General features: G+C 49.3%; 1 protein-coding gene across 17 annotated transcripts in view; it reads right to left on the minus strand.

Annotated features, from left to right (window-relative positions):
- The window catches only part of MSI2 (musashi RNA binding protein 2), a 187135-nt gene that overhangs the window by 41074 nt on the left and 120698 nt on the right, over positions 1-25363 (minus strand). For all 17 annotated transcript variants that reach the window (XR_001559040.2, XR_004309338.1, XR_004309339.1 and 14 more), the window contains exons 8-9: positions 6211-6293; positions 1223-1337 (exon numbers count right to left, since the gene is read on the minus strand). Coding sequence is in view for 12 of the 17 variants with exons in the window: in XM_015881168.2 (XP_015736654.1) it covers positions 1223-1337; positions 6211-6293 (198 nt within the window). In the remaining 5 variants the exon portion in view is untranslated. The remainder of the gene's footprint in view (positions 1-1222; positions 1338-6210; positions 6294-25363) is intronic.

Genomic DNA, 25363 nt, shown 5'->3' on the forward strand with positions numbered 1-25363 from the left:
AAGATAAATGTTTTAACCACAAAATGCTATCTCCAGACACCTTGGGGCATGGTGGCAGCGGAGCATGGGGACAGAAAAACAGATGTTGGGTTGAAATGACTGAATTACACATCCCAGCAATGGATCATTCTGGCCACACAGAGAAGTGCCATTGAATTCAGAGGTAACACAAACAGTGCAGGGAAATTCCTCCCCATCCAATCAAGCAGCGCCTGAGGTCAGACAACTCCACAGAACAGCCCAATTTTCATAGGAACCAAACCCTCTGCCCTGACAGCAGCTCAGTGGACAGGCCCTGCTCCAGCTGCTGGGTGCCTTCAGTACAACGGTGCTGGAGGGGACAGGTGAGCACCCTCCTGCCTTTCCCCAGCAGCTCTGCCACCCTGGGCAGAAGCCAGAGAACACCCATGAAGGGCCATGAAGAGGGACTGTGGGCTGAGATGGGGCACTTCTGCCCAAGGACACCCCCAGCTGCTCCCCTTGTGACTTAAGGCCTCAGCGTATGACAAGGGAAGGTGCAGCAATGGAAAGGGAGCAGAGAGTTGGCCATATGTGGGTTTTACAAAAGGACACTGGCAATGGATTAGCAGCATTTTGGCTTAGCAAATCTGAGGATGGAATATCAAGGGGTTGTCAGACTATACAGAAAGAAGAACCATCCAGGCAGAAACAAATGAGAACCAATTAAAACTAAATAGACCTCGTGCACAAATAGAATTTTGCCATTAAATATCATTTATCCCATTTAATTAGTATTTTCTGGACACAATACTCTGGACTAAAACACCATTCCACCTCCTTGAAACTCGTAATTATTGTTGTGACCTATGCTGTTACGCGTCCCCCTGCTTTCTCCACCTTGCACACCATTTAAGAGCCAGCAAGATTTTCAATTATCTATGCCAAACTGTCAAAGATACCTTTAAAAGAGGGGGAATAATGTGTGACTCAATTCTTCTAAAAAGGGGGAAGAGATCATTTTTAGTCAGAATGAACACACTGCATCTTTCATCATTCTATTTTTGCGAGAAAGAGTAAAACAGCCTATTTAAAACATCCATTTAAATGCAAATTGTTATATTCCAGGAAGGGGGGGAGTTAATCATTTCCCACCGACAGGATTATTCGCCCCCACCCCAGCCCTGCTGTAGTTTGAGGCTGGCACCCACTCAGGTGCTGAGGAATGGGGGGAGCCCTGGTAGGTTCTCGGAGACACACTTACCCAACATTCCCATCCCCAGCATAAAAGCGTCCATGGTGTATGGCAATCCACGCGCCCTTCCTCTCGTCCCTGGTGGAAACATCACTTCTTTAGGTTGTGCTTTCTTACATTCTACCTATTGAGCAGAAACATGTACAAATGAGATGCAAATGAATTCCATGTAAATGTCAAATGCAGAACTGATCTACTTAGGGGGGGGGGGGGAGATTTATTTTTAGCGTTTTCCTGCCTCCACCGCCTCCCCCTCAAAGATGAACTTTCCCAACAGTAAGAACGCATTTAGAAGAGCACACATGTGCTCCTTCCAGCACAGCCAGCACCATGAAGATGACAGAAACGCTGACTGAAGGAGCTGCTGCCGTCCGGGAAGGAAAACCCGCGCTGCATTTCGTCTTGGTGACACTTTGCAGGCGTGGAATGGATGGAGGAAAGGCCTCAGCACCGCACAGCTCTATTACAATCGATAGCACAGAACGGCTCTCGGTGATCATTACAAAAAGCTCCTTTTAAAACAGGAATAAGGAATCAATATTCCTGCCCAGCAGAAAAATTTCTGTAAACCCCATTAATAAATGATCTGCATTCTTTCACTTCAAGTTACTCCCAACTGCCTCCAAATCACTCCGTGCACAGCGATCACCTCTGCTCGCTCCTCCCGAGCCCCTATAGCACTTCCAGGGCCAGCCCACTCCAGGGAATGGCTTGCAGGGTGCCGGGCACCTATGGGTGCCACCTCGCTCTTCCTTTGGGACAAGCTGTGGCCACCCTGTGTCTCCAACCCCTCTGGCAGCAGTGGGTGAGCAGCAATGGCAGCAGATGGGCCCAGGGCTGCTGGATAATGTGGCTGAACATCTCCATTCCTAATAGCCTTATCAGTGGCTGTGTGTTCATTGTCTTATGAAAACCGACCGCCTGTTTCTAGGCAACCTGATCAGCGAAAATTTCAGGTTTATACAATTTTCATTTAGGTAACATGAAGGTTAACTGACTGTAATGGCAGTATTTTAAACAAAACCACCTACTCCTCCCCTTTCTGCTGCAAATCTCATGCAGATCATATTTACGTCGTTTGCTTGCAACACGCCCCAGTGTTACAGCGCTCAGATTCCCAGCGCCGTCAGAAAGAGCACTTCTAACAAGCCAACTGCCCGAACACAGGGAAGGATGGACTGAAATTCCTCTTGAGCTCTCCTTTGCCACATTCCTGCCAACAAGCACTGGGGTCCTTAAAGCAGCTGCAGGGATGGGCTGTGAGGCATGGGGCAGTGCAGGAAAGCCCCACAGCAGCACAGAGTGCAATGGAAAGCAGCACAGCGCTCACTGGGGGCCTTAGTATGAAGGTAAAGAGAGAAGGAAAAGGAATAGAAAACCTGTCAGGGAATACAGCAGGCCCTGCAGCAGCAACATGCCACGATTGCCTCTGAGTGCACAGGGCCCAAATGCAGCCAAAGCACCAGCACCTCGGCCACGTCCTGCCGACTCCTTGGTGCACTGCTCATCACTCATTACACAGGAGTGTGCCCATTTAATTTCTCTGCCCAAACTGCAGTGCAGTGACCACCAGAGGTGCACCATCCCATTTCTCAGCACACCCTTTGGGTTCACCGCCACTCATAGTGCCACGAAGGCATTGGTTACACCTCACAGCTGCTCTCCCTGCAAATACTCAGAATGATGAAAACAATCTAGCCTGGCTCGACGGACAATTAACAGGAAAATGAAGTTTGGATTAGCACGGTTAGAAACAATAACCCAGTAATTAGCTTTTGCAACCACAAAACAGCCTACTGCTGCTCCCTGAAAGACTGGCTTAATTTATGATTTTCACAGCACATGAGGATATAAAGGGAATGGTACTGAGCTGCAAATAAGTTTTAGCTTGGATTTAAAGGGGAAGAAAGAGTCACCAGTAGGAAAATAATTTCTGAGCCTTGTAAACAAACACACCCCATCCCAAGGGCAGAAATGCTTGTTACTGCCCAGCGGAGATGACTCCTGTGTGGGTTGGGCAACACGCAGAACCAGGATGTGCAGGGCTGGGCTGCTCAGGCTGGGGACAGCACAGCCCCAGGGCAGCATGGGGACACCAGAGCCCAGGGCAGGCTGCCCCATGGGACACATGGCCATGCTCTGCATCAGATGTTGGCACAAACATTATCCAGCTGTGCTGCCCTGGAGCCGGCCCGATGTGGGCACATATAAGCTTTTAGTTCAGTGTTTCTGCACATCTTAATAATATCCAGATTTTTTCTGCCTCCTCTGTATGAGGGATGTGCTCCAGCCTCAGCAGCCCAACAAAGAACGGTTTAAAGGCTGAAAGAAATTTAAATTGAGAAAAAAAAAAACAGCAGGGAAACTAAAAGTCACTATTTTTGTTTAGTCTGGTTGGCAGAATTAACGTCGCGCCGGGGTGCTCCTGGGTCAGATGAGCAGTCAGAGCCACCGGAGCCCAGGATGGCTGAGATGAGGAGTGAAAAGCCTCTCACACCCAGCACAATGAGACGGGCTGTCAGCTCGCAGCAGCACCACCACGGCTCACAAAAACACGGCCAACAGCTTTCCAGGGAAAGCCGAGCGCTCCCGGATCCACAACGCACAAAAACCTGCTTCACCACCCAAAGACAAGGAGACTTTGTCTGGCTGGCCAAGCATGCCTTGTGGTTAGCCAGGGCTGGGCCGTCCTGCTGCCCCTCAACGTGAGCTGCAGCCATGAGCAGCACTGCCCCGCAATGGCTGGCAAGCACATCCCCAGCTGGGCATGGCTGTAGGATGGAAACCCAAAGCATGCGGGTAATGCATGCTGCAACCACAGCTCGAAGGCCGTCAGCCCTGGGAGGGCCAGAGCAGTGCTGACACATCCAGAACAACACAACCACCAGTGGGTCCCACCATGGGGCGAGGAGCAGAGCGACAGCCCTGCACCATGGGAGCCCACTCACAGCAGCTGCAGAGAGGTCCGGCCCCAGCTACCCACATCATCCTGGGATGTGAACAACTCCACAACAGCACAGATCTCAAAGCAAATGACCCCACTGCATTTTTTCCAGCCACTTTTGTACCCCCTAGAACACCAGACTTTTGGCAAGAACAACAATATTCTGGGGACATCTCGTTTTGGTTTTATCTATTCCCATATCTCCTCAGAGTTTGGAGAGAACCCATGGCCTCCCACATCAATTCCGGCTTCCATTTATTAAATACCTCTCTGGCATTTTCCTTTCACTTGCACGCCGCTCGTTTAATATTACACTTGACATTCTAAGCTTTATGGATGGCAACAGGCAGAACGGGAGGGATAAAAATAACCCACATGGGAAGGCAGGCTGCAGCCAGGCCAGGGAGCTGCCACCGATGGGAGCCCACGTGGGGCAGCTGCCAGGGCAGTGCTATGGAGCACAAGGGGCTGCCAGCACCCCTATAGCACAACGCCAGGGAGCACAGCAGACCAAGGCACAGGGCCAGGGGCACACAGGAAGGCTGTCCGCTGTCAGCCCTGACCCAGCACACTGTCTCACAGCCGTGCGCAGGCTCTGCTGCTCCTGCATGGGTTTAGTAATTAATCTGCAGGCACATCGGCAGCACGATGAGTCAGTCCCAAGACAGGATCATGTCTCATCTCCTCCCTCGTGGGCTGCTTTTAAAATTAGTGCTGCGGGAGTGACAAGCAGAGAGTGCTCAAGGCACCCGGATCACGCACTGGGAAGAATGTACTTCAATTATTCACCGCAGCAGAACACCCACTCGCTTTCTGCTGCTCCTTGAGCACTTTTGCCCTGTGCCCTGCTCGGGCCGCCTGCCCACAGCCCCTGCAGCCCTTCTGAAGGCGGAGCTCTTCCAGAGGGGCAAATTCTGATAGCAGAGCAAAACCCAACCTGAGGTTTGGGGCAAAGGAAGGGCAACAACCATGGACCCCCTCCCCTCATGCACCCAAGCACACAGCTCAGCTGGAGGCTGCTCTTTCTGCTTTGGGGGCTATGGCTGCCCACTGTGCAAAGGTTCTGCCCCACACTCTGTGCTGCTTTGGGCTGCTATCAGTGCCCAGCCACTTCCTGCACCTCCCCACTAGGACTGACACAGCTGAGCTGAGCTCTGGAGAAAAGTACATGGTGTGAAGTAAGAAAACCCATGGAGTGCTCCATGATGGGCACTCACCTTGCATTAAGCATCAGGAAAATCCCATTCTTCCTTCCCCACTGTGAAAGCCTTACTCAAATTTAAAGCATTCCTAATTTGAGGTAAGTCTGCTGCTCCTGGAGGCAGGAGCAGAGGGTGTTAGCTCTCATTTAGTTCTATAAGGCAGACAGATCAGCATTTACTGACTACACGGGGAATGGAACCACAACCCACATTCATCTCACGCAAAGCATCACCAGCAGCAGAAGAAAACTCTGGGAGCAAAATAAAGAGCAGCAGGGCTGGGCAGGGCGAGCCACCCCACTCCTGCCCCATTCCTGCCCTGGGACCCCAGCTCTGTGCCTGCCAGGGGGACGGCCACTTTTATTTCAGATGCACATTGCAGTCAGGAACAATATGAAGAATATTATTTCAGTGCCCTGGGAAAAATTAGCAAGTCAAATATTGAATCAGGCCTCCAGCATATGCCAAGGAGATTGCTTTGATCTTATCCACACTAAAAGCTCCATTATTGAATTTAAAGTCTGTGAACACATATCAGACCAATATACAATGCATATCTGAATACACATTTGAGAAGCGAAGGATGTTTTGACAAAGGGAAAAAGAGAATTTCAGCTGAAATTATCAAAGTTTTCGCATCGATCGGAAGACAAACACCCCTTTCCATCTGTCACAGTGGCTTTACTGACAGGGCACTGTGCGACTGTGGCTTCATTTCACCCAGGAGAAACTTCCCCTGGAGCCGGGCAATGCTGGCATGCTGCAGCACTGCATCGGCCCCATGGACACAGGGCTGGCAGCAGCCACAGCCCAGGCCCCACATCCCAGCATCGGGCAGAACACACACTTACCATTTTATTATTGATTTCATGGAAGTGAATTTCGCAGACTTTTTCCACCACATCTTCGTTTTCAAAAGTAACGAAACCAAATCCTGTTCAATAGAGGAACAAAAAAGGAAGGGGGGAAAAGAAAACATTAGCGAGGTCAAATAGCTTTCCTTCTAACAAGGCATTATTTGCCATTTGGACTTTGGAATGCTTTCACAGGAATATGCCCATGTAAACACACCTGCCCTCCACAGCGCTGCGGAACTCATTACAGCCTAATGGAGGGAAGAAGCATCACCTCGGAGGAAATTAATAGGGTTCTGTTACAGCTCTTCCATAGGATTTAATGGAGAATTAAAACCTCCTTATGGATTTTTTGATCCATCCAAAGAATTTAATGGATAGTTACACCCTGGTTACACGACGGCTCAGAAACTACGATCAGGCTATATTTTCTTTTACACCTTATAGGTTTTTAAGAGCAATCTCTACAAAACCCAATTATATGTCTATGGAAGCATATTGATTTTATCTCCTGTTTAATTCCAAAGGACTTCTCCATTAGGGCTGACTCATTGCAGGACGAAAAAAATAAAACCAACCAAGAACCTATGCAGACAGCAGCTGCTCGCTGCCCTCCCCTCACACAAAGCCAAGCTGACAACTTCAGCAAGGCACCAGGGCTGGCCAAGCTCCGGAGGTGCTCGTTTGTCCCCTCTTCCTGAATGACTTCCTCTAATGCCTCATCAGGACATCCTGAGGCCTCTCTGAAGCCGTCAGTTGGAAGGCTCTGATCTAATCGCTCCTCTCCTCCACGCTGCTGTGTCCGAGGTGTGGGGATGGGGCTGTGGTAGGGCTGCTGGATGCCTGCTGCCCAGCTGCAGCCCAGCACTGTGTGCTCTGCTGGCTGCACGGCCCCTCGGTGACTCACAGCACCTCATCCCAAGCCCCTGGCACCTGCACCCAGCATCGTCTTTAGGGGAATGTTTAGCACAGGTAGCGAAGGCCAATGCTCCCCTCCTTCTCTGGATCTTCTTGCAGGGATGGGAAAGACAAAACAAAACACTATAAATGGTTCTAGTGCTCCTCTGAGGTGCAGCACATCATCCAGCAGTGCACTGCACCCAAACACAGTGCTCAAAGCACGGCTTTCCACATCAGCACATACAGCTTCAAGCACTGTGCTTAACAGCTCCATCTAAATCCACCTTCAACAGACCCGTAGTCACAACTGGAACGTTTGTGGTTAACCACCTGGGTGCAGCATCCCAGAGTGCCCTGGCAGTGCTGGGGCCATCACCACCTCCTCCTCCTCATTAGTAACTCATTAGTGAGTGCTGCAGCTGAGGATTTCTCATTGGGCTCCTGTCAGGTCTCGCTGCCAGGCTGGAGCCAGGAAGGGGAATTTAGAGGAGATTAGCGTTAATACGCAGTGCAGCGCTGCAGGCAGGATGCGTTCTGACCAAGAAACAAGTCTCCCCTTCTCATCACACTCCACACAGCTTAAACACAGCTTTACTCAGAAATTACTCCTCCAATTAAAGCAGCTTTCTCTGTTTAGAGGCTTTATAACAAGAATAAAACAACAATCCACAGGTGTCACCGCTCACTTGCAGGTTTTTAAAGATCTAGGCCACTCCATGCAGGCAAAAAAAGAGACACGAGCAGCTCTGCAGGAAAACCGAGAGCCAGCTTTGCCTCATTCCTCCCTGGGGGAGCAGAGAAGAGCAGCACTCAGCGCTGGAGGCTGCTGTTGCTCTCACAGCCCATCCACAGCATCGTGCTGCTCCTTAAACAACCGCAGGAAATCACTGCCCTGCAGCTAAAGAACTCCTGACATGAAACAGTAACGGGCCCTCCTTTGTTTCACTTATAAAATACTGGATTGCGACTTTCAATAATCGCACGTATAAAAAACCATTCCTGTATGCATGCCTTATTAGTTAGCGTAATGAATACGCGCCCATTTCCAAATTACCAAAGCTCTCAGAAACCTTCCTGGACGAAACAGACAATTACTTCTTATGAGAGGTACTGAGAGTCAACAAAAAGCGCTCCTTGGAAAGTGCATGAAAAAGATTAACACAAAACAAAGGCGGCTGTTTGAAACGGTGACAGAAATAGGATGCTGGTTGTCAAGGAGCGCATGTTTTAAAATGAAATTATACGGCATCCTTCTGAATGAAGCTATTATTGGAAGCTAACAAGCTCTATTTAAGAGATAAGCATTTAATGGAGTCAAACGGTTTTTATTTTTTTTTATTTTATTTTTTTAAATTCAAATGAATAAAACTGAATATTCATTTGAATAATCTTTTCTGGAGAAGAAAAGACAATGAAGAGGAAGAAAATAAAACAAGAGGCAGAGTCCGAGTGAGCAGCTCAAGGCCCAGAGCAGCCCTGCAGGAAGGGAGATGGCAGTCCAGCCTGCAGGTGGAGGCTGTGCAATGGCTCAGCAGAGGGCTCTGCTCAACACCCGGGCAGCAGCACACAGACACCTGTGGGAGTGCAGCCCATTCACTGGCAGTGCTGGCAGCCAGGCAGGGGCTGTCTGATGCAGAAACACATCCAAGGGAATGGCTCATGGGGAGGGTAAGCCTGAGGAAATGCATTGCCTTGTGCACATACATCAGCCTGAGCTCCCCTAGAAACATCCCTGATACGCCCGAAATCACTGCCCAGACACTCAGTGCCCATCACGCAGCATCCCCCAGCGCAGCACCAGCTCTGCACTCCAGAAATGAGGGGAACACTGCACTGAGAAACCAAATAAAACTACAGAAAGATTAAAACAACTTAAATCAGTGGGTGCAATAAATCACATGGAGAAGCTGTGCTGAAGATACCAAGTGTCAGCGCTCCCGTGTTCTGCACTTTGTTTTTTTCACACTTGAATCAACCATATTTCACACCTTTGTCGTCACTCGAGAAGTTTTCTGTCAACCTCAGTAAAATATAGCTGAGATGACGACACCATTGCTATGAAATATATCTGCTTTCTCTTGCGAGTTGGCAGCTGCTTTCCTCAGCCAGGGTGCTGAGTGCACAGCAATGTATTACAGCTGTGTTTAGGTACACCCAGAACATCACTCAGCAGCAGTTATGTGAAGGCAGCTTACACATGGAAGGCCTTGCTCATTCAAGCCTGCACCAACAAGGCTAATGCTGGTGTTGGCTGCAGAGGCTGTGATGGACAGAGCAGAACACTGTGCACCACGGTATGCCCTGTCCTGTCCTGGGGATACCAACACCTCCCAGCAGTCAGCCCAGCCCAGCATCCGCACTATTACCAACCGCCAGCCCAGCATCATCCCAAAGACCAAGGACTGGCTTTTCAACCAGAGAAGAGTTCTGGGGGTGGAGTCAGGGCAGCAAGCACTAGAGGAGGCTGCTTTGATCCCAGGCCATCCCAGGGCCACCCCATGACATGGAGGTCACTTCACCTCACCTGCACCACTCCCTTTCACCCACGTCGGGACTGTGTTGTCTACTTGGATCACACAGTCTTTGCTAGCTGGGACCATCTCCTACAGCACAAGACGGTCTCCAACAAGACCAAGGGAGAGAAGAAGTGAAGATATACACAGCCCACATCACACCAACTGGCAACGCTCAACTCTCACTCCTGCTGCTAGGCAGAAAGATCTGATGGACATCCACACAGCACAGCTCCACACAGCTCCATCCTCCCCAGCCTGGCAGTACAGTGCAGCCCAGAGCTCACAGTGCTGTGCTGAGGGATACAGATACACAACAGCCCCCAACAACCACAGCACTGGAATGAGGGAGCATCAGCTCAGGCTGCGTTCCCTCTTTGCATTACATCTTGGTACCTGATGATCTAATTTGTATTTGTTTTATGCCTCTCTCTTCCCATATTTAAGTTACTTAAGCAGTGAAGCACAGCAACATCCAGTCCTACCATGGCATTATTTATGCACCTGCTTTCTTGTTTATACCAACAGTTTTGGCAGCCAGACCTGTAAACCATAATAAAATGCGTTTTGAAAAGCAAAAAAATAAAAAATAAATGAAGGAATGTGACCAGACAAGCCAGGCATAATAATATTAAGGCCCGTGTCAATTAATTTTTCCCCCTCTTGATAAACGAGCCCCATTCCATCCATTAATAATGAGGGAAGAAACAAGAAAAGTTGACACTGGTTTAATTTATTTGCTCAACTTGCCTGGTCATATTTCTCCCTGTTGCAAAGCTTTCCAGTGCTGCTGGGAATTGCAAGTGGCTCCCACACAGTCGATGCATAGATTGGTGTGAATCAATACAGTTCTGTTTTATTCACACATCCCTCGTAATCAGAAGGGAAGAAGTTCCTTAGTAAGCGATCTCACACCCTCCAGCTCACCTGCAGCAGTAACAGAGCGGACCAACACAACAGGGTCTGCTGCCACCAAGCAGAGAGGTCAGGGCACCTCCATTGCTCAGATGGAGAACCAGGAAGGGTCTGGACCTAACCCAGTGCTGTGCGGACGTCCATGGGAGCAGGGATCAATGGGACAACTGCTGCTTTGCTCAAACCAGAGCCCCGCAGAACTTGCAAAGCTCAGCCCCATCCCTGTGCTGTCTGCACAAAGCACAGAGCTCCCCCGGTACTCCAGGTCCCTGTGCTGCCTCTTCCCCACTTTCCAGTTCCTTCTGTGTAGTCTCCATCTGACAACCACAACTTGGCTCATTACAGCTCAGAGCTGTCTGAGACAAAAGCTGTCAATTCTCATTTGTTATTCCTCATTATTCTTGTTTCCTGAGAGGCACGCACAGAAAGGAGATGTTTATGTCTGCTGGGGAAATAACTCCCACGCCGGCAGGCTCTGCCCTTTGGTTGGCACACACCTCACCTCCACATTGGGGCTCAGAAGTGATGAGAAGCTGCTTCACCGCACTGCCTGCACATGGGGACAGCACAAGGTGCTGGTGTGTCAGTGCAGTAGGAGTGCAGGGCAGTAAAATAATGGGCACTATAGCCCACTCAGCCTTTGCTCTGAGCAGCTGCAGTACTTGGGTTCCTCACTGTCCTCTCGTGGCTCCAGGGCATCCAGAGGGAGCATCATTCAAAAACAATACAGAGCCAAAGCAAAAAGAAGCGGGCATGGAGAACAAGAAGGCAGAGCAGCACACAGCAGCCGTGCTGCTGCGCTGGGCAGAAATCACTGCCCAGGAGTGATCACCCCACACGGGACACTGAGGGCACATCCATCACCACGGGGAGCTGCTGTGACAGCACCCGGCCTGCAGGGCTGGGGCACCCTGCTCCCCCCAGCCATGTGCCACGGCCCCACCAACGCCGGCAGCACCTCACCCGCTCTAATACATTTTTCATAACAACAAGTTCTTCATTAAAATTTTATTCTATTAACATTCTGAAATCAAACCAAAGCACTGAGTACATAATGACTTAAACGCACACTACACTGCAACTTACTAAATGCCAGCTTTATCATACTGTTAATTAACAGAAGCCATTAATGCATTCACAGATCATTTAGACACATTAAAGTTGACCTAAGAAAAACTGCACGTATGTGATACACTTCTATCTGTATTGTGTCTGAGTTTTCCACACGGGAGGGCCCCCAAGTGCTGCATGGGGCAAGGATGGGGACGGGGAGAGGAGCCAGAGGGCGATGCCAGCAGGCTGCCCCACAGGTGCTGCCCCACATCCTGCAGCCCATTGGCCTCACGTACTCTCCGCCTGTCAATTCTCCCACAGTTTATTACCAAATTTCTAAAATATTACGTTTTTTATTATATCCAAACTCACTTTATTGCATTTGACAATACAGATAATCACATACCATATGCTGTAATGTTTTGAAACCAATGCATGTTGACAGCAGTTTGTATTTGTGATGCATAATTCTATCTGGGCCTAACAAAGGCGACGCAACGCTGAGCCCAGCACAAACGTTCTGTCACTGGGGGATCGTCTCTTTTTTTCCTTTCCCATTTCCTTTTCTTCATTTTAACAGCACATTCACGACACCGGGAGGAAAGTTGTTTTGCTTTTGGTTGAGTAAGAAATTAGCTGAAAAGATGGGCTTATCAAAGAGACGTCCTCAAAATATTAATAACTGGTAGGAGATGGTGATTATAATTACTTGCATATGAAGCTTGCTGCTAACGGACTTAGGGAAATATGACAGCTCATCCTCAGGCATGGTGTGAACTGTGGTGTCCTCACTCCTGCACAAGCTCTGCTCCATCAGCCCCATCCAGGCTTGGCCAAAGGACACAGGCAATGGGACATGCCAGGCTGGTGGCCTGTCAGGTCCTCCTCTATGGGCAGGATGCAACAGTTGCCCTCAGACACTCTTTATCACAGCATCTCTTCCATTTAAAGCAGGTCTGCTGCCAAGATGGGAAGCAGTAACGTGTGCACACATTGTGTACTCATGTGTCGGTCTGCAAGGAGATGCAGAGCCACTGCCACCCAGCATCATCCCACTGCAATGAAAGGCTGCACAGATACAGCATCCCACAGCATGCAGCCATTCCGAGTGAGTGACATGGCAATATCATACCCAATTAACTCCTTTCAATGGAAAAAGACCTAAAATCCCTTCAAGACAGCAGGCACCGGGGCAGAGCTGAAGTGCAGCCGCATGGTGCGGAGGAGCTGCCCACTGTGCTCAGTGCAGCAACAGCTCCTGCTGCCTCCCAGCCCCTTATCTCTGCAGTGCCTGTGGCAGTGAGCTCCAGTTTGTGTCTTACATAGAAAAAAGAGTTTTGTGCTGAACCCACAGCCTGGTGGCTCTGCTTGGTGCCACGTGCATGGGAAGGACAAACTGTCTGAGTGGCTCTTTCATGCCACTCCTGACTCACACAGCTCTATTGCGAAGACTGGGATGAGAAGAAATGCTGTTTCTGATGTACTCGGAAAGGGAACAATGGGGGCACAAAGTACAACTAACAAGAAGCAATGAGCTCGTATAGCCTTCCTATGACAATCACAGCTGGGTTTGAGCCCAGCCCAGCCCAGCACAACAGCCATGCTGACTCCATGGCTGACCATGAGCACCTCCTGACACCCATGTTCCTATGTGTGCTCACACCTCCACAGCCCCATTCCCATAATTTCTTCCTTCCCATCCTTGAACCAACCACAAGCAGAGATGAGGCAACACGCTGGGAAGTCACCCAAACCAGGGATGCTCACAGCACACACCTGGTGCCCTGCGGTGCTGGGAGAGCAGCCCAGGTAAAGCCCAGCTCCCAGCACCAGCTTCAGCCTGAGAGATGGCAACGCTGTTCAAACCAAACAGGACGCTATGTCTAAATTAAGCTGCAATGACCTGCTCTGAGGTCTTTATTAGTCAGGTAATGATCATTTAAGAGGAGGTTACAATCTTGAGCCAAGGGCACCTAATACCATTACTGAACTTGTTAAAGCCTGCCAAGCAAGTCATTATTTCTAACATTATTTCTTTTCCTCTTAACACAGCTTTCTACCTTTCTCTTTGTGCTGCTTGGCTGTAAATCCCAGGCAGCACCTCAGCTGCTCAACCCAAGGAGGATGGGAGTGAAGGCTGTATGTGCTTCCACACCAGCTCAGCTCTGCTGCTCCTCGGTAGGGATTTAATCCTTTACTCAAAGCAACAATTCTGCATTCTGATCCAACAAGGATGACTCCAGGCCACCCCCTCCTTGTCATTTCAATATGTCCTCCTGGAAATCAGTCACTGATCCCCTACATCTTTCTCCACCCCCATCCTGCAGTGTTACAGATGCTCACATAAGGAAAAAACAGAGCAGAGCAAGCATGGAGCTGCACAACACTGCTACCAAAGTGTGATGGTGGAGGAGCCCACCGAGCAGCCCAGCAGCCCAGCACAGATACACACGCACAGCCTGGGACAGCGATGGCTGCCCACACACAGCACAGATATGGCATACGGCCACCAGCAACCCAACCAGGAGGGAGCAAAGGCAGCTGCACCTCCGGGTAACCCAGCACGGACAATATTATGAATGACACAAGCAAGCTGCCAGCTCAGGAACTCATTACTGTCAAGGTACAACATGGCTGTCTGCCAGGCCCCCAGCTTTCACACTCGCTATGCCAGAACATCCACACACAATTTAATTGCATTATAATTTCAAAAGTGCTTTTCAAACTGGAAAAAGGCATTCACTGATTAACCAGCGAAGAGCAAAATTGTTTATGAAATTGAATACAAAAAGCTACAGAAATGTAATTGGGTCGTTCTAGCACCTAATTTTCAAGCCATTTTCCCACTTATTTAATCACGAGATACAAAAGGAACTAGTGAATTGACTTCATACTAATTAGATTACTCCCTGCGATACTCCAGGCCCATATTCCAACTGGTTGATAGCGCTGTTTTAAAATGGAAACAAAAATGGAGCAGCAGCTTGTCAGGGCCGTAACGCATTTGTTTCCCATCAACCTCATCGTACAGGAGGGCCAGAACACCCAGGTCAAATCCTCCCCCAACCACATTACAGCCACCCAGAAACCACTGACTTTTATGTAAAGGAATGAGAAATCAGTGCCAGACCACTACACCCTGCAGTGCCATGAAGGGTTGTGGGGCAGCAGTGTGGGGCAGCCCCGTGTCTGCAGCAGTGGTGAGGTGAGAGTTTGAGTTCAAGCTGCCCGAGACCCACTCCATACCCAACACAATCTATTCTGAGCTTTTCCCTCTAATTTTAAGTTTTATTAGGTACAACACAATTGATTATATAATCAAACGGAGAAGGTACATTATCAAGATATTGTAGCACTTCACAGGGCATTTCATCAGCATATCTGGGGCTGTGCCAAAACGAATTAACTTGCATTACGTTTCAAGTACATATTATTGGCTGTATGTCTCTGAGCTTAAGCACACACTTGCTCTTACAAAAGAAATCTGAAATCTTTCAATTATAGACTTTTTTTTTTTAAAGTTGGCTTTCAGAGAGCTGTATCTTCTGCAGCAAAGAAACCAGAGCACCTCACTCCATTCTGCAACATAGGAACCAGAGCACCTCACTCCATTCCAGGAAACCACTGCAATTGACCATGGGTTCTGAAGTTTTTAGTGTTTATTGATGTCCATTGATGACAGCTGTTTCACCCAAAGCAGTGCAGGATGGGGGGAACACAGCAGAGCAGCACAGCATCACTGCTCCTGGAGCAGCACCACCAGGCACAGCCATGCCCTGCTCAGACTCTGCAGTGTGCCCAGCCTGACAGAGCACCCAGCAGCACAGGCTGGTGTTCCATGTGGACTCAATAACCCATCCCAGGCTGCTCCCACACCAACAGGGATGGAGCCTCATGCTGCCCCTGCTGCCTGCACACCAGTACACAAAGAAACAGAACCAGGCAGGGAACAACAGAAACTATTCTAGGAATTGAGATAAATGCTGAGGAGGGTCAATGGGAAATACCAGCAGAAATGAGAAGCTTGGCATCGGGTTAAAGCAATACCTCTGAGTAGTGCAGTATGACCCCTCGGGCTATAGCTCCAGGCAACACATAACATTCCTGGATGGCATTAAACCCTCAGCCAAGGCTCCATCCCACTGCACGTCCACTGTGTTGGTATTTGCCTGAGCAAAGAATGCAGGCTACTGCGAGAAAGTGCCTGGCTATGACAGATGCTTTGAATACACGCACCATTTGTTCCTCTGGATACACATGTAAAGAGCAAACTCTCTGCTGAGCTATTCCTGGAAGCCTGGCCCAATGCTGCTCAGCCAAGAGGGGCACAGCACAGCCTGGCAACACTGCAGCCTCCCTGCATGGGGGTGGACCCAGTGCCCGCTCAGCCCCTGTGCCACCACCCCAACAGAAGGAATAGGGTGGGGGGAAAATCCCTCTTGTGCATAATCTCAAAGGCTGAGCTTTTTTTTTGCTCAAGACTGCAGGCAAAGAGAGATAACATCAATTCCTTCACAACATAAATGCTCATCAGAGCAAACAGGTTCAGGTTGAGCACACACTTCAAGTAAATGATGAGTAGCATTAAGATAATTACTTTCTTACATATACATTTAGAATTCCTATACATGAGGAAAAGCCCTAATCAAAGACATTAACATCAGCTAGAAATTCAGACCAGCTTTCCCTTCACAAGAAGGACCATCTGTGGATGTGGCTGATGGGGACCTGCCCCAATGGCAGCTCGGTGCCACTGAAGCATATGGCATCTTGTGTCTGAAGGAGAACAAAGGCCATGCAATGAAGTGCTCCAGAAGAACGGACAAATAAATACAAACATTATGTAGCACGGGCACTCCCAGAATTAAAACCCTTTAAGTTCCCTGAGGCTTAAAGACCTCTTCTGACAACTGAAACAGTCTGCACAGACCTTGTCTCTGAAAACAGAGCTGTTATACCAACAGCTCCATTGAGCCAGGAGAGGCTGGATCACACCAGACAAAGGCTCACAGACACTGGTAAGGCATAATATATACATGTTTTTCATCGTAGAATCACTAGGGTTGGAAAAGACCACTAAGATCACCAAGTCCAACCACCAACCCATCCCCACCATGCCCACTAAAACACATCCCTAACACAGCATGCATGTCCCTAACACGCCAGACATACATGCCCTGCCATCTGCTCACACGTGAAATTCAACCAGAAACACGCCAGTCCCTAAACAGTCAGAAAACTGAAGCTCATACACTGAGTGCTCTGCCCACCTCCTGTCATCTCTGCTCCCATCTCCACATGGACAGGATTCTCCCATTGGGGCAGTGAGCTCCGGGCATGGCAGACACAGTCACTGTGAGCAGCACTGTGTGCATCCCTGCAGCCATGACCTGACACACACCCGATGCCATCATCCCTGCCCAACCCCATGTGCGCTGTTAAATCAGGTTCACGTTCTGCTTTTTCAGCTCTCTGCCTTACAGGAGGAGCAAGCAGGGCAAGCACGCAACACTTCAGCTTCACTGAAGGAAGAGGAGCTCATCTACTTGCTGGAACCATTTGCTGGTATTACCAATCTCCTCTTGAAGTGACCGCAGTAAACCTAACGTATCACAATCATTTTTTCCACCATGGGAAGCCAGGCATAAAGAAAGCCAAGAGTGTATTTTGGGAGCACGGCTGGAGAGATCCCATTGTTCTTTGCTGCATCAATAAAAGCAGTTTTGCTGTTTGATAGTATAAAGTGTTTGAGAACCGGATGCAACAAAGGAGCAGAATCACCCTGGGAAAGAAAACTTTTAATAGGGACCACACAGCACCGAGCAGCTTTATGACACAGATCTGCTGGTAACAAAAGGAAAACATGGCTCTGAGATGGGCACAACACAAGCACACAACCCAAGGCCCCCTGCTAAATCACATTTAAGATTTCAGTATGCTTTCTAACACTCCCCAGATATGATGGGAAGCTCTGCTTCCCTGGCAGCTGCCTTTCAAGAGCACACTGACAGAGACAGCAAAGTGAGGTGTTCTCTACCGAGCTCTGCCTGGGGTACCCGTGCTTTCCCCATCCACTGCTGGATGTCTCTGCACCATCTCTGATCTCCACCGGTCCAGACCCCCAGCTCCCACCTGCACCCACACCCACAGCAGCTTCAGCCCCAAGGATCTGACCCACATCAGCCCCACAGCAGCTCCTGCCCCATAGATCTGACACACATCATATGTAAAGCAGCTGCTGCCCAATAGATATGACCCACAGCAGCCTCAGCCCAAGGGATGGAGCATGAACAGCCACTGAGACATGGCCTGATCCTGCCATGCGGGCAGCAAGGTTCAGGTGAGAGCACCCTTTGCTTCCTGGCCTTCAAATCGGACAAAGAGATTGCCTTGGGGAAGGGGTGTTTATGCAGTGACCTTTTCCTGTTGTATCCATAGAACAAAGCTGTGGCAGATGTCACTGCGACTTCTGGGCAATTTAGGGAGCAGCCATTTGATCACTGCTGGGAAAGCTGAAGCCCTGGATCAGAGCTTGGGGTTTCTTGTTGACATTACTCCACCTCGATCTTCAGTCTTTGGGTTTAAGCCCAGCCCTCACAGGAGCAATGAACCCCAGAGACAGAAGGAACGGAGTCTATGGTCTTTTGTACTGTTTTCGAGAAAAATGCTATCATTGACAGCTGCAAAAATGGGATCGTTGGCTGCAGTGTGTAAAAGCAGCCCTGTCTGCAGAGAGCTGTAATGAGCTGTGGTCACCACACGCTGAGTTTTCAAGCAGTTGCTGGGGCTCACCTTAGGTACAAATCAAATTACAGTCACCAGATACAACTACCGAGGGCAAAGCACACTGCTCACTGCTCCCCCCGCCTCTCTGCATGTTCCCTTGCTCCAGGATTTCCTCCATCAGCACACAGGTCCCCATCACACACCCTGGCTGCAGCAGGGGAACACAGAGCTGGCAGCCCCAGCTAAGACCCAAATTTCTCCTCTGCTAACCTACACCCCTAGTCCAACTTGAAAGATAATGAGCAAACCTCTGGGACACAGCACACACAAGAGCTGCCTGTCTTATTAACTAGGCAGGGACAGCCATTCCCAGAGGACCAGTGGGTGGCACTGGAGAGGTGCAGGGATGTTGAGTCTGTCCCCATCCCCATGGGAGGTGCAGGGTCAAACAACATGGAGACAGAGCAGCCAGGCCCACGCCTCCCTCCCCCATCACCCTTCTGCAACCTTGGGCAAAATCCTGCTCTGTAGGAACTACATCTTCTGATGCAGAAAGGGAAGGCTGCTGTTTGCAAAGCAATCAGGATAAAAGGCCTTATGGTACATGGAGAGAAAGAGGAAAAAACAAACCAAGAAAAGCCTTGCAGCTCCGCGAGGCGCAGCACAAAAGCCTTATTGCCAGTCAATGGGAACAGACTATTTATAGCTGAGGATCATTAACTGTATTAAAAAAAGTTTGATGTTCTCTAACAATCTATGTCATTTTAAAGCGCTGGCCTTCCCCTGACGGCCGGCTGATAACTGGAGCGGCAGTGCTGAATAGAGGTAATTATACGCTAGTTCAATAGGCTGAGCCCGCAACTGTGCGGAGCCTCCTCTGAATGCAAGCATGTCCTTTCCCCAGGGCTCCTATTTAAATATTATGCCAGCTCCCACAGCCTACTGCAGGAAGAATGCCGCTATGCATACCCTCATAAAGCTGCATAATTAGGAATAATGCCTTGGTTTTTAACAAAATAAATCACCACACACCAAAAAAAAAAAAAAAAAAAAAAAAAAAAGTACTGATTCCAACCTACTGCTGGAAGATGCCAAGCAAGTGAAGCATCCTTCCCAAGCACCAACAACACATATTGTTGTGGAGCAGTGAGCTGGTGAGCATAGCCACCTCCTTCGTGCCCCAGCTGTTTCCTTGATTCCCCAGGCCTCCCCACTCCGCCTGCTGCCCTTTGGGGTGGGCGTTTGTCTTTACTGAGGGGTCACATCACATACCCAGACTACATGGAGAGGTGCCGGCTCTACTGGCTGCACACCTCTGAGGCTGATCAAAACAGTAAGGACAAGGCCCGATTGATTCCATCCGGCTCAAAGTTTATCAGCCTGTAAGAAACATACAGCCGCAGAACTACAGATAATGCACTGCTGATCGTTATCACCAAGAATATAAAGCCCCTGTGATATGACACATCGAACATATGGTTTTAAAGACTTAATGTTTTGATCCGCTGCATGATGCCATTGTCATCTCAGTCTGGCAGGACTGACACCCACCTGACATCAGGCTTCCATCAACTGCACAGTGCATTCCTTCACCAGGGCACGCAAACACCACAGCCCTGATCGCATGGTTACGCCTCAGGAGGGCACAATGCAGGCCAGCAGCTAAAATCATTTCCCTCGATGGACTGCTCAGCCATGGGAGCAGCATAAAACGAGACATCTATCAGATTATTTCAACATCTGCTGAGCCCAGCTGATTCCCCCTGCCCTACAATCTGGGCTTTAAATGGGCATCATACACTGAACCCCCAGAAGGAATTGAAGCTCGACAGAGGATGGAGCTGGAGGCAGCAGGGGGGTGCAGTGAGGGCCAGACACAGCTGCAGGATCTGCCTCACTGCAAGGACAAGAAGGTCTTTGGTCGCTCAACTGTGGCTTCCTGCACCAGCACCAACTGCACCACACCATTCTGGGAGATGAAAGGCAGAGGCAATGGGTCCCTTGCTTTGGATGGAAATCATCACTGTCAACTAAGCACCACACTGCTTCTCCTCTATCAAGTCTGCCACCTGCAAAATGTTAAAGCCATTTAACAAGCTCAAGGCAGTGGACAAAAGGCAAGGACATTGCTATCCACCACCTGGCAGCAACGGACAAACCCAGGTACAGAGCTGGGACCTTGCCACCAGCACACAGGGAACCTGCAGCAAGGTTGGACACAGCTGACCCAGGGCAGCACAACAGGGGTGAGCGAGCTGGTGCGTGGCACCCATTAACCAGGAGCATCCTGACTTCAGCAGCCCTGAGCACAGCGACAGGCAGAATGAGAGCACAGAGAGGAGCTGGGTGGCAGAACACCACTGGTGCTGGGCTTCTCATCAAGGCCAGATGCTCCAGTAATGCTCCACCAGAGCCCACACTTGCTCCAAGAGCAGCCAGTCTAATTACCCTGCCAAGCCTCCTGTGTTTCTAAGAACCTTCCCTTTAAACTCTCAATAATAAGGGCTCTCCTTCAACTACTCCACACAGCCCTTGTTTCCAGAGTTGCCATAGCTACAAAGCGGTGTTTCCGTGTCCTTTCAGCCTGGTACAGCTTTATTAGCACCCGGCTCCCACGAGGGCAGCAGCCAGGCCCAGTGCTGCCAATCCCCTCTGCTCTGCCCACAGCCCCAGGCCAGCCCTGAGCCCCACACTGCTGCAGTGATGCTTTGCAGTGACTTTCCCTGTCTGGGCACTGAGCTCCATCCCTCACAGCCAACCCAGGGCTGCTGCTCCCCTGCGTTCTGACCACACTATGCACTGGAGATAACCCCAGCAGCACCCGGTTTATCTTCTGCCCACAAGCAACACATGCACAAAAGCAGACTTTCCACCAGTCAGTCATGAAAGCATCCAATAGATCAGGAGCAGAGATATCTGCAGCGTGCTTCCAGCCCTCTCTGCACACAGAGGTTTCAGCAACCTGAGGTCCTTTCTCCATGGTCAGCACAAGGCTAAAAGAACTCTCAAAAATAAACTGCAGCTTTAAGTTCTGTATTTTTTACTTCCCAAAAGCTCTTCCTCCCACAGGACCAATCCTGAAGGTAGCAGCCTTCCCACCCATCACCTGAAAGGCAGTATTCCCCTATTTTCCACCCCTGTGCCAGAGCTACACGCAGTGCTTATCTGGGTTCTTCAGCTGGAAAGAACTCCCAGCTCTTGGAACGATGAGCAGATGAGCACCCCTCAACTCCAGCAGTGCTGACACGGCCGCCATCCCCAGCCTGGGACACTCCTGGCAGCATTAGCAATGCCCATCTCTCAGCAGGCAATTAACTGGGAGCATTCAGATGAAGAGCAAACCCTCAGCCACTAAATCCCATCCTCAAATAACGAGGCTTTATTTTCATTTCACAGCAATAACGCCGCACTGCACCCTCTTCCCTTATTTTCCTCCAGGATGTACCATTAGCATTAAAATAATAATCCAGCAACCAGCTTCCACCTCCTCTGTATCGCTCGCCATTTAATTTGAGAATTAAGCTCTGCTAATGGACACAAACCACCATTCTGAGCATGCAGGCAGCGTTAATATTTGAGCAAGCCAACAACAACAACAACACACAGGACTAATACATGCACGGTCATTCTTTCAAGCAGGAAGGATTCGGTTTTAATTTTCACAGAATATTAAAACAAATTTTAATTAGATTATAGCGGTGCCTTCCCAGTAAGTGCTTACAAGGGGAACTCTGCTGTGCAGGAACAGGCACAGCAGTGGAGGAGCCCAGCTGTCCCAGGGAGCAGCTCATCACAGTGCTGCTCTGAGGAGGCTGCTTTCCCCATCGTGCCCACCTCACACTTTGCAAAGAGGCTGTCAGAGGCATTTAGTTGCAATCATTTCTCCAGAAAATGAGAACTGAGCCTGACAAACAGGAGCGGGAGAGAGAAGAAACAAATCTGTCAATACGTGAAAAGACATCCTGTCCCTTCCTGGTGACCCTGAACACCAAGGTCTGTTGCTTCAAAAACTAAAAGGGGAACATCTCCAAGGAACAGTTTGTATGTGGCTGAGACTGGCGCTGCCTCTACTGGGTTTGTCTTTAAGAGACAATGAAACCACCCTCACACTTCTGCTACGAAGGAAAACTTAAAACACCAACCCCAAAAGACTAAACACGTGGATATAAGCTTACCCTTCCATTTACCCACATCTGTCCAGAGGTCAGAGCTCAAACAGCAGCAATGAGACACAGCAGTTCAGAGACACAACACACCACTTCATGGCATCTTCTCCTGCTCTGCCCCAGTGAGGGCATGAACTCCTCTACCTCTCCCCATAGCATCCCTTTTGCTGAAGCCACAGAGCAGCTCAGCACACCCAGAGAGCTGAGCCCACCTGCAGCCACCTGAATTCTCATCTGCAGGCTTAACCACGCCTGGGTGCTGCCCCAGAGCTCTGCTCACACCCAGCAGGACCAAACACAGCTGTGCAGCAGGAACAGTTACCAAAATCCTCAGTGCACATTTTGGCAGCACAGTATGGCTGCTCCTTCCCCTCCCAGTCTTGGACAGGTGATGTTGTGCACGCAGCAGGGCACAGCAGCCAACAAGGGGCTGAAGACCATCAGCATGCATCCTGGGGGGTTGGATGCAGGGGCACAACTCCAGCTCCTAGTATGGGCAATGGGAGGTGTGCAGTACTGTGGTCACTGCTGCAGGGCAACCCAAACAAAGCACATCATCCCCTGCCATGTGCTGCTGGACTGGTGATGAGTGCCTTTTTAGTACCGTTCTCCCCTTCTCTTTTATTTTTTCTCCTTCCCACTTTTTACTCAATTGGTTGCAGTGTTTACAGCTCACTACACCACAAATCCTTATTTCATGTCACCCACTGGCCCAAGCTGTCCCCACTCACTGCTTCTCCCAGACAAGTTAATAAGATGGAAGGCTCCCTGGAGGCCTCGAGCCAGCGAACATTATCACTTGGAAGCAAGGCAGAAATACTGACACATCGGAAATGACTTCAAGCCTATTAATTACCCTTTCTTCTGTGGCAGATCTGTGAGAGAGAGCCTGACAAATTGAAAGGCAGGAGAGTTCATCCTTCCTGCCCCAGAAAAGCCCCCACCCACATCAACAAAAGCAAAACACCTCTCCATTCGGATAAGCCGCTTTTGTTTCACTATCAATTAATCCATTGACAATTAGCTGAAACGGAGCTGCCCTTCCTCTCAGCTCCCACAGGACACAGCAGGCAGAAACCCCACACCACAGCCAGACCTGCACCCCACAGCACAGCCTGCCCCTCCTGCAAGACATCCTAAACCCCCTGCATCATTGATCCTAATTATTCTAAGCATTAGATAGTAAATGCATCCCTAAGTGCAACGTGCCTTCCACTGTGGGCTTCCAGCAAAGTCTATTGTATAAATAAATGATTGGATTTCTTATTCAAGAGCTTCATATTTGACAGAGTTAATTCTGATGCAACATAGCCACACAAGTCCGGATGAAGTCACTACCTTCCGCAACAGCTTTATTTTTAAGGTGATTTCATAGTTTCTGTTGGTTGTTGTTGATTTTTTTTTTTTAAGACTACAAAATAACTTGAACAAAATCTTTAAGCCATTACCTAGAAAACTATCATTAAATCATTTGTTCCTTTTTATTACTATCGTTGTAATTAAAGAGAATCATATTTCTAAAATACATCTTCAGCAGCACTTATCACAACCCATCCCCGCAGCCTATCAATTAGTATTACAATAACCTCGCTCCCTTGTTGCCTTTGCTATTAGCATTTTGATTGAATGTCTGTTGAAAAGTGACTGGTAACAGAAGATTGTGTTCAGAAAGTAATGTTTCTTTATTCGCTTTCATTGAAGCTTGTCTAGTTGTCTCCAGTTCCTACTCAAAAGAGACAAGACAGTTCCAAAAGCAGTAATTTTGATGCAGGATTATTCTTTTCCTTCTCTGCAAGGTGAGGTAGATTGGGTTAGGCTGGACACAAATGCTATTAAATCACCCGATGGCAGATATGGGGACTTCTACTGCTGTGACCCAAACACACAGGGGCCCACGGTGGTGCCCCCTGCACACACGGCAGGGCTGGAGAGCGACCCGCAGAGAGACTCTGTCGTAATGACCATTAATAATGCATGAACTACTGGGGAAGTTTGAGGCCATGTTTATCACTAATAGTTCTGAATGTAAAGGGCAACAATCCATTACACGGCCCTCTGCGCTTCGGGAGCGTATCACAACGACTTGGGGAGAGCTGAGCTCTACAGCCATAATAAAGCCCTCTAACAAAGGACAGATCTGTAACGAACGTCATTAAGGAGAGGAAATGGATGCATTCTGCAAGTACCATGAATTATAAAGACAAGAGTTCATTAAATCTACTACATTAAAATAAAAATGACCTGCCACGTCAGACAGTTCTATTTACTGATATTCCCACCGTTGATGCCTTCCCACTGATAAATGACATTCGGCAAGCACAGCGCACGGTCATCACAAACATTTCAATTACCTGAACACACAGGAGTCTCGCAGCAGCACTGCGATGCCAGTAACAACAACCTGAGCCCCAGGTGGGCTTTTATGGCTTTGGGGGCACATGGAGCAGCCCCACATCCAAACCCCACCACTGCTGCCCGTGTCAGGGCAGCACCCAGACACAGCAGTGCTGCTTTTGCTAAAATCCCGCAAGGCCACAATGCAGAGCAGGGCAAGGAGCAGCCGTGCCAACCTTTGTGGTGTTCCTGGTCGCTGTGCCCCATCGCCATGCTGAGCCCTGCTACCAGCCCTGGGCCCCATCCCCACAGGCACCCCATGTGCCATCAGCCCTGGCTCTGGAAGCCTGTGCCCTCAGTAACCCCCTCCCCTCGGAAGGCTGATAAGAGCTGATAATGGTGTCAGGTAGCAATTTCATTTTTAAAATGCTCTTATCAAAGACTTGAGGTGAGAGATAAGAGGAGCGTACTAAATCACCATGGAGGAACCTTTGTATAGGACGTGGTATTTCACAAATCAAAACAGTTAATAAAATGCAAAGG

The sequence above is a fragment of the Coturnix japonica genome, chromosome 19 (genome assembly GCF_001577835.2).
Source record: "Coturnix japonica isolate 7356 chromosome 19, Coturnix japonica 2.1, whole genome shotgun sequence".
Classification (NCBI taxonomy): domain Eukaryota; kingdom Metazoa; phylum Chordata; class Aves; order Galliformes; family Phasianidae; genus Coturnix; species Coturnix japonica.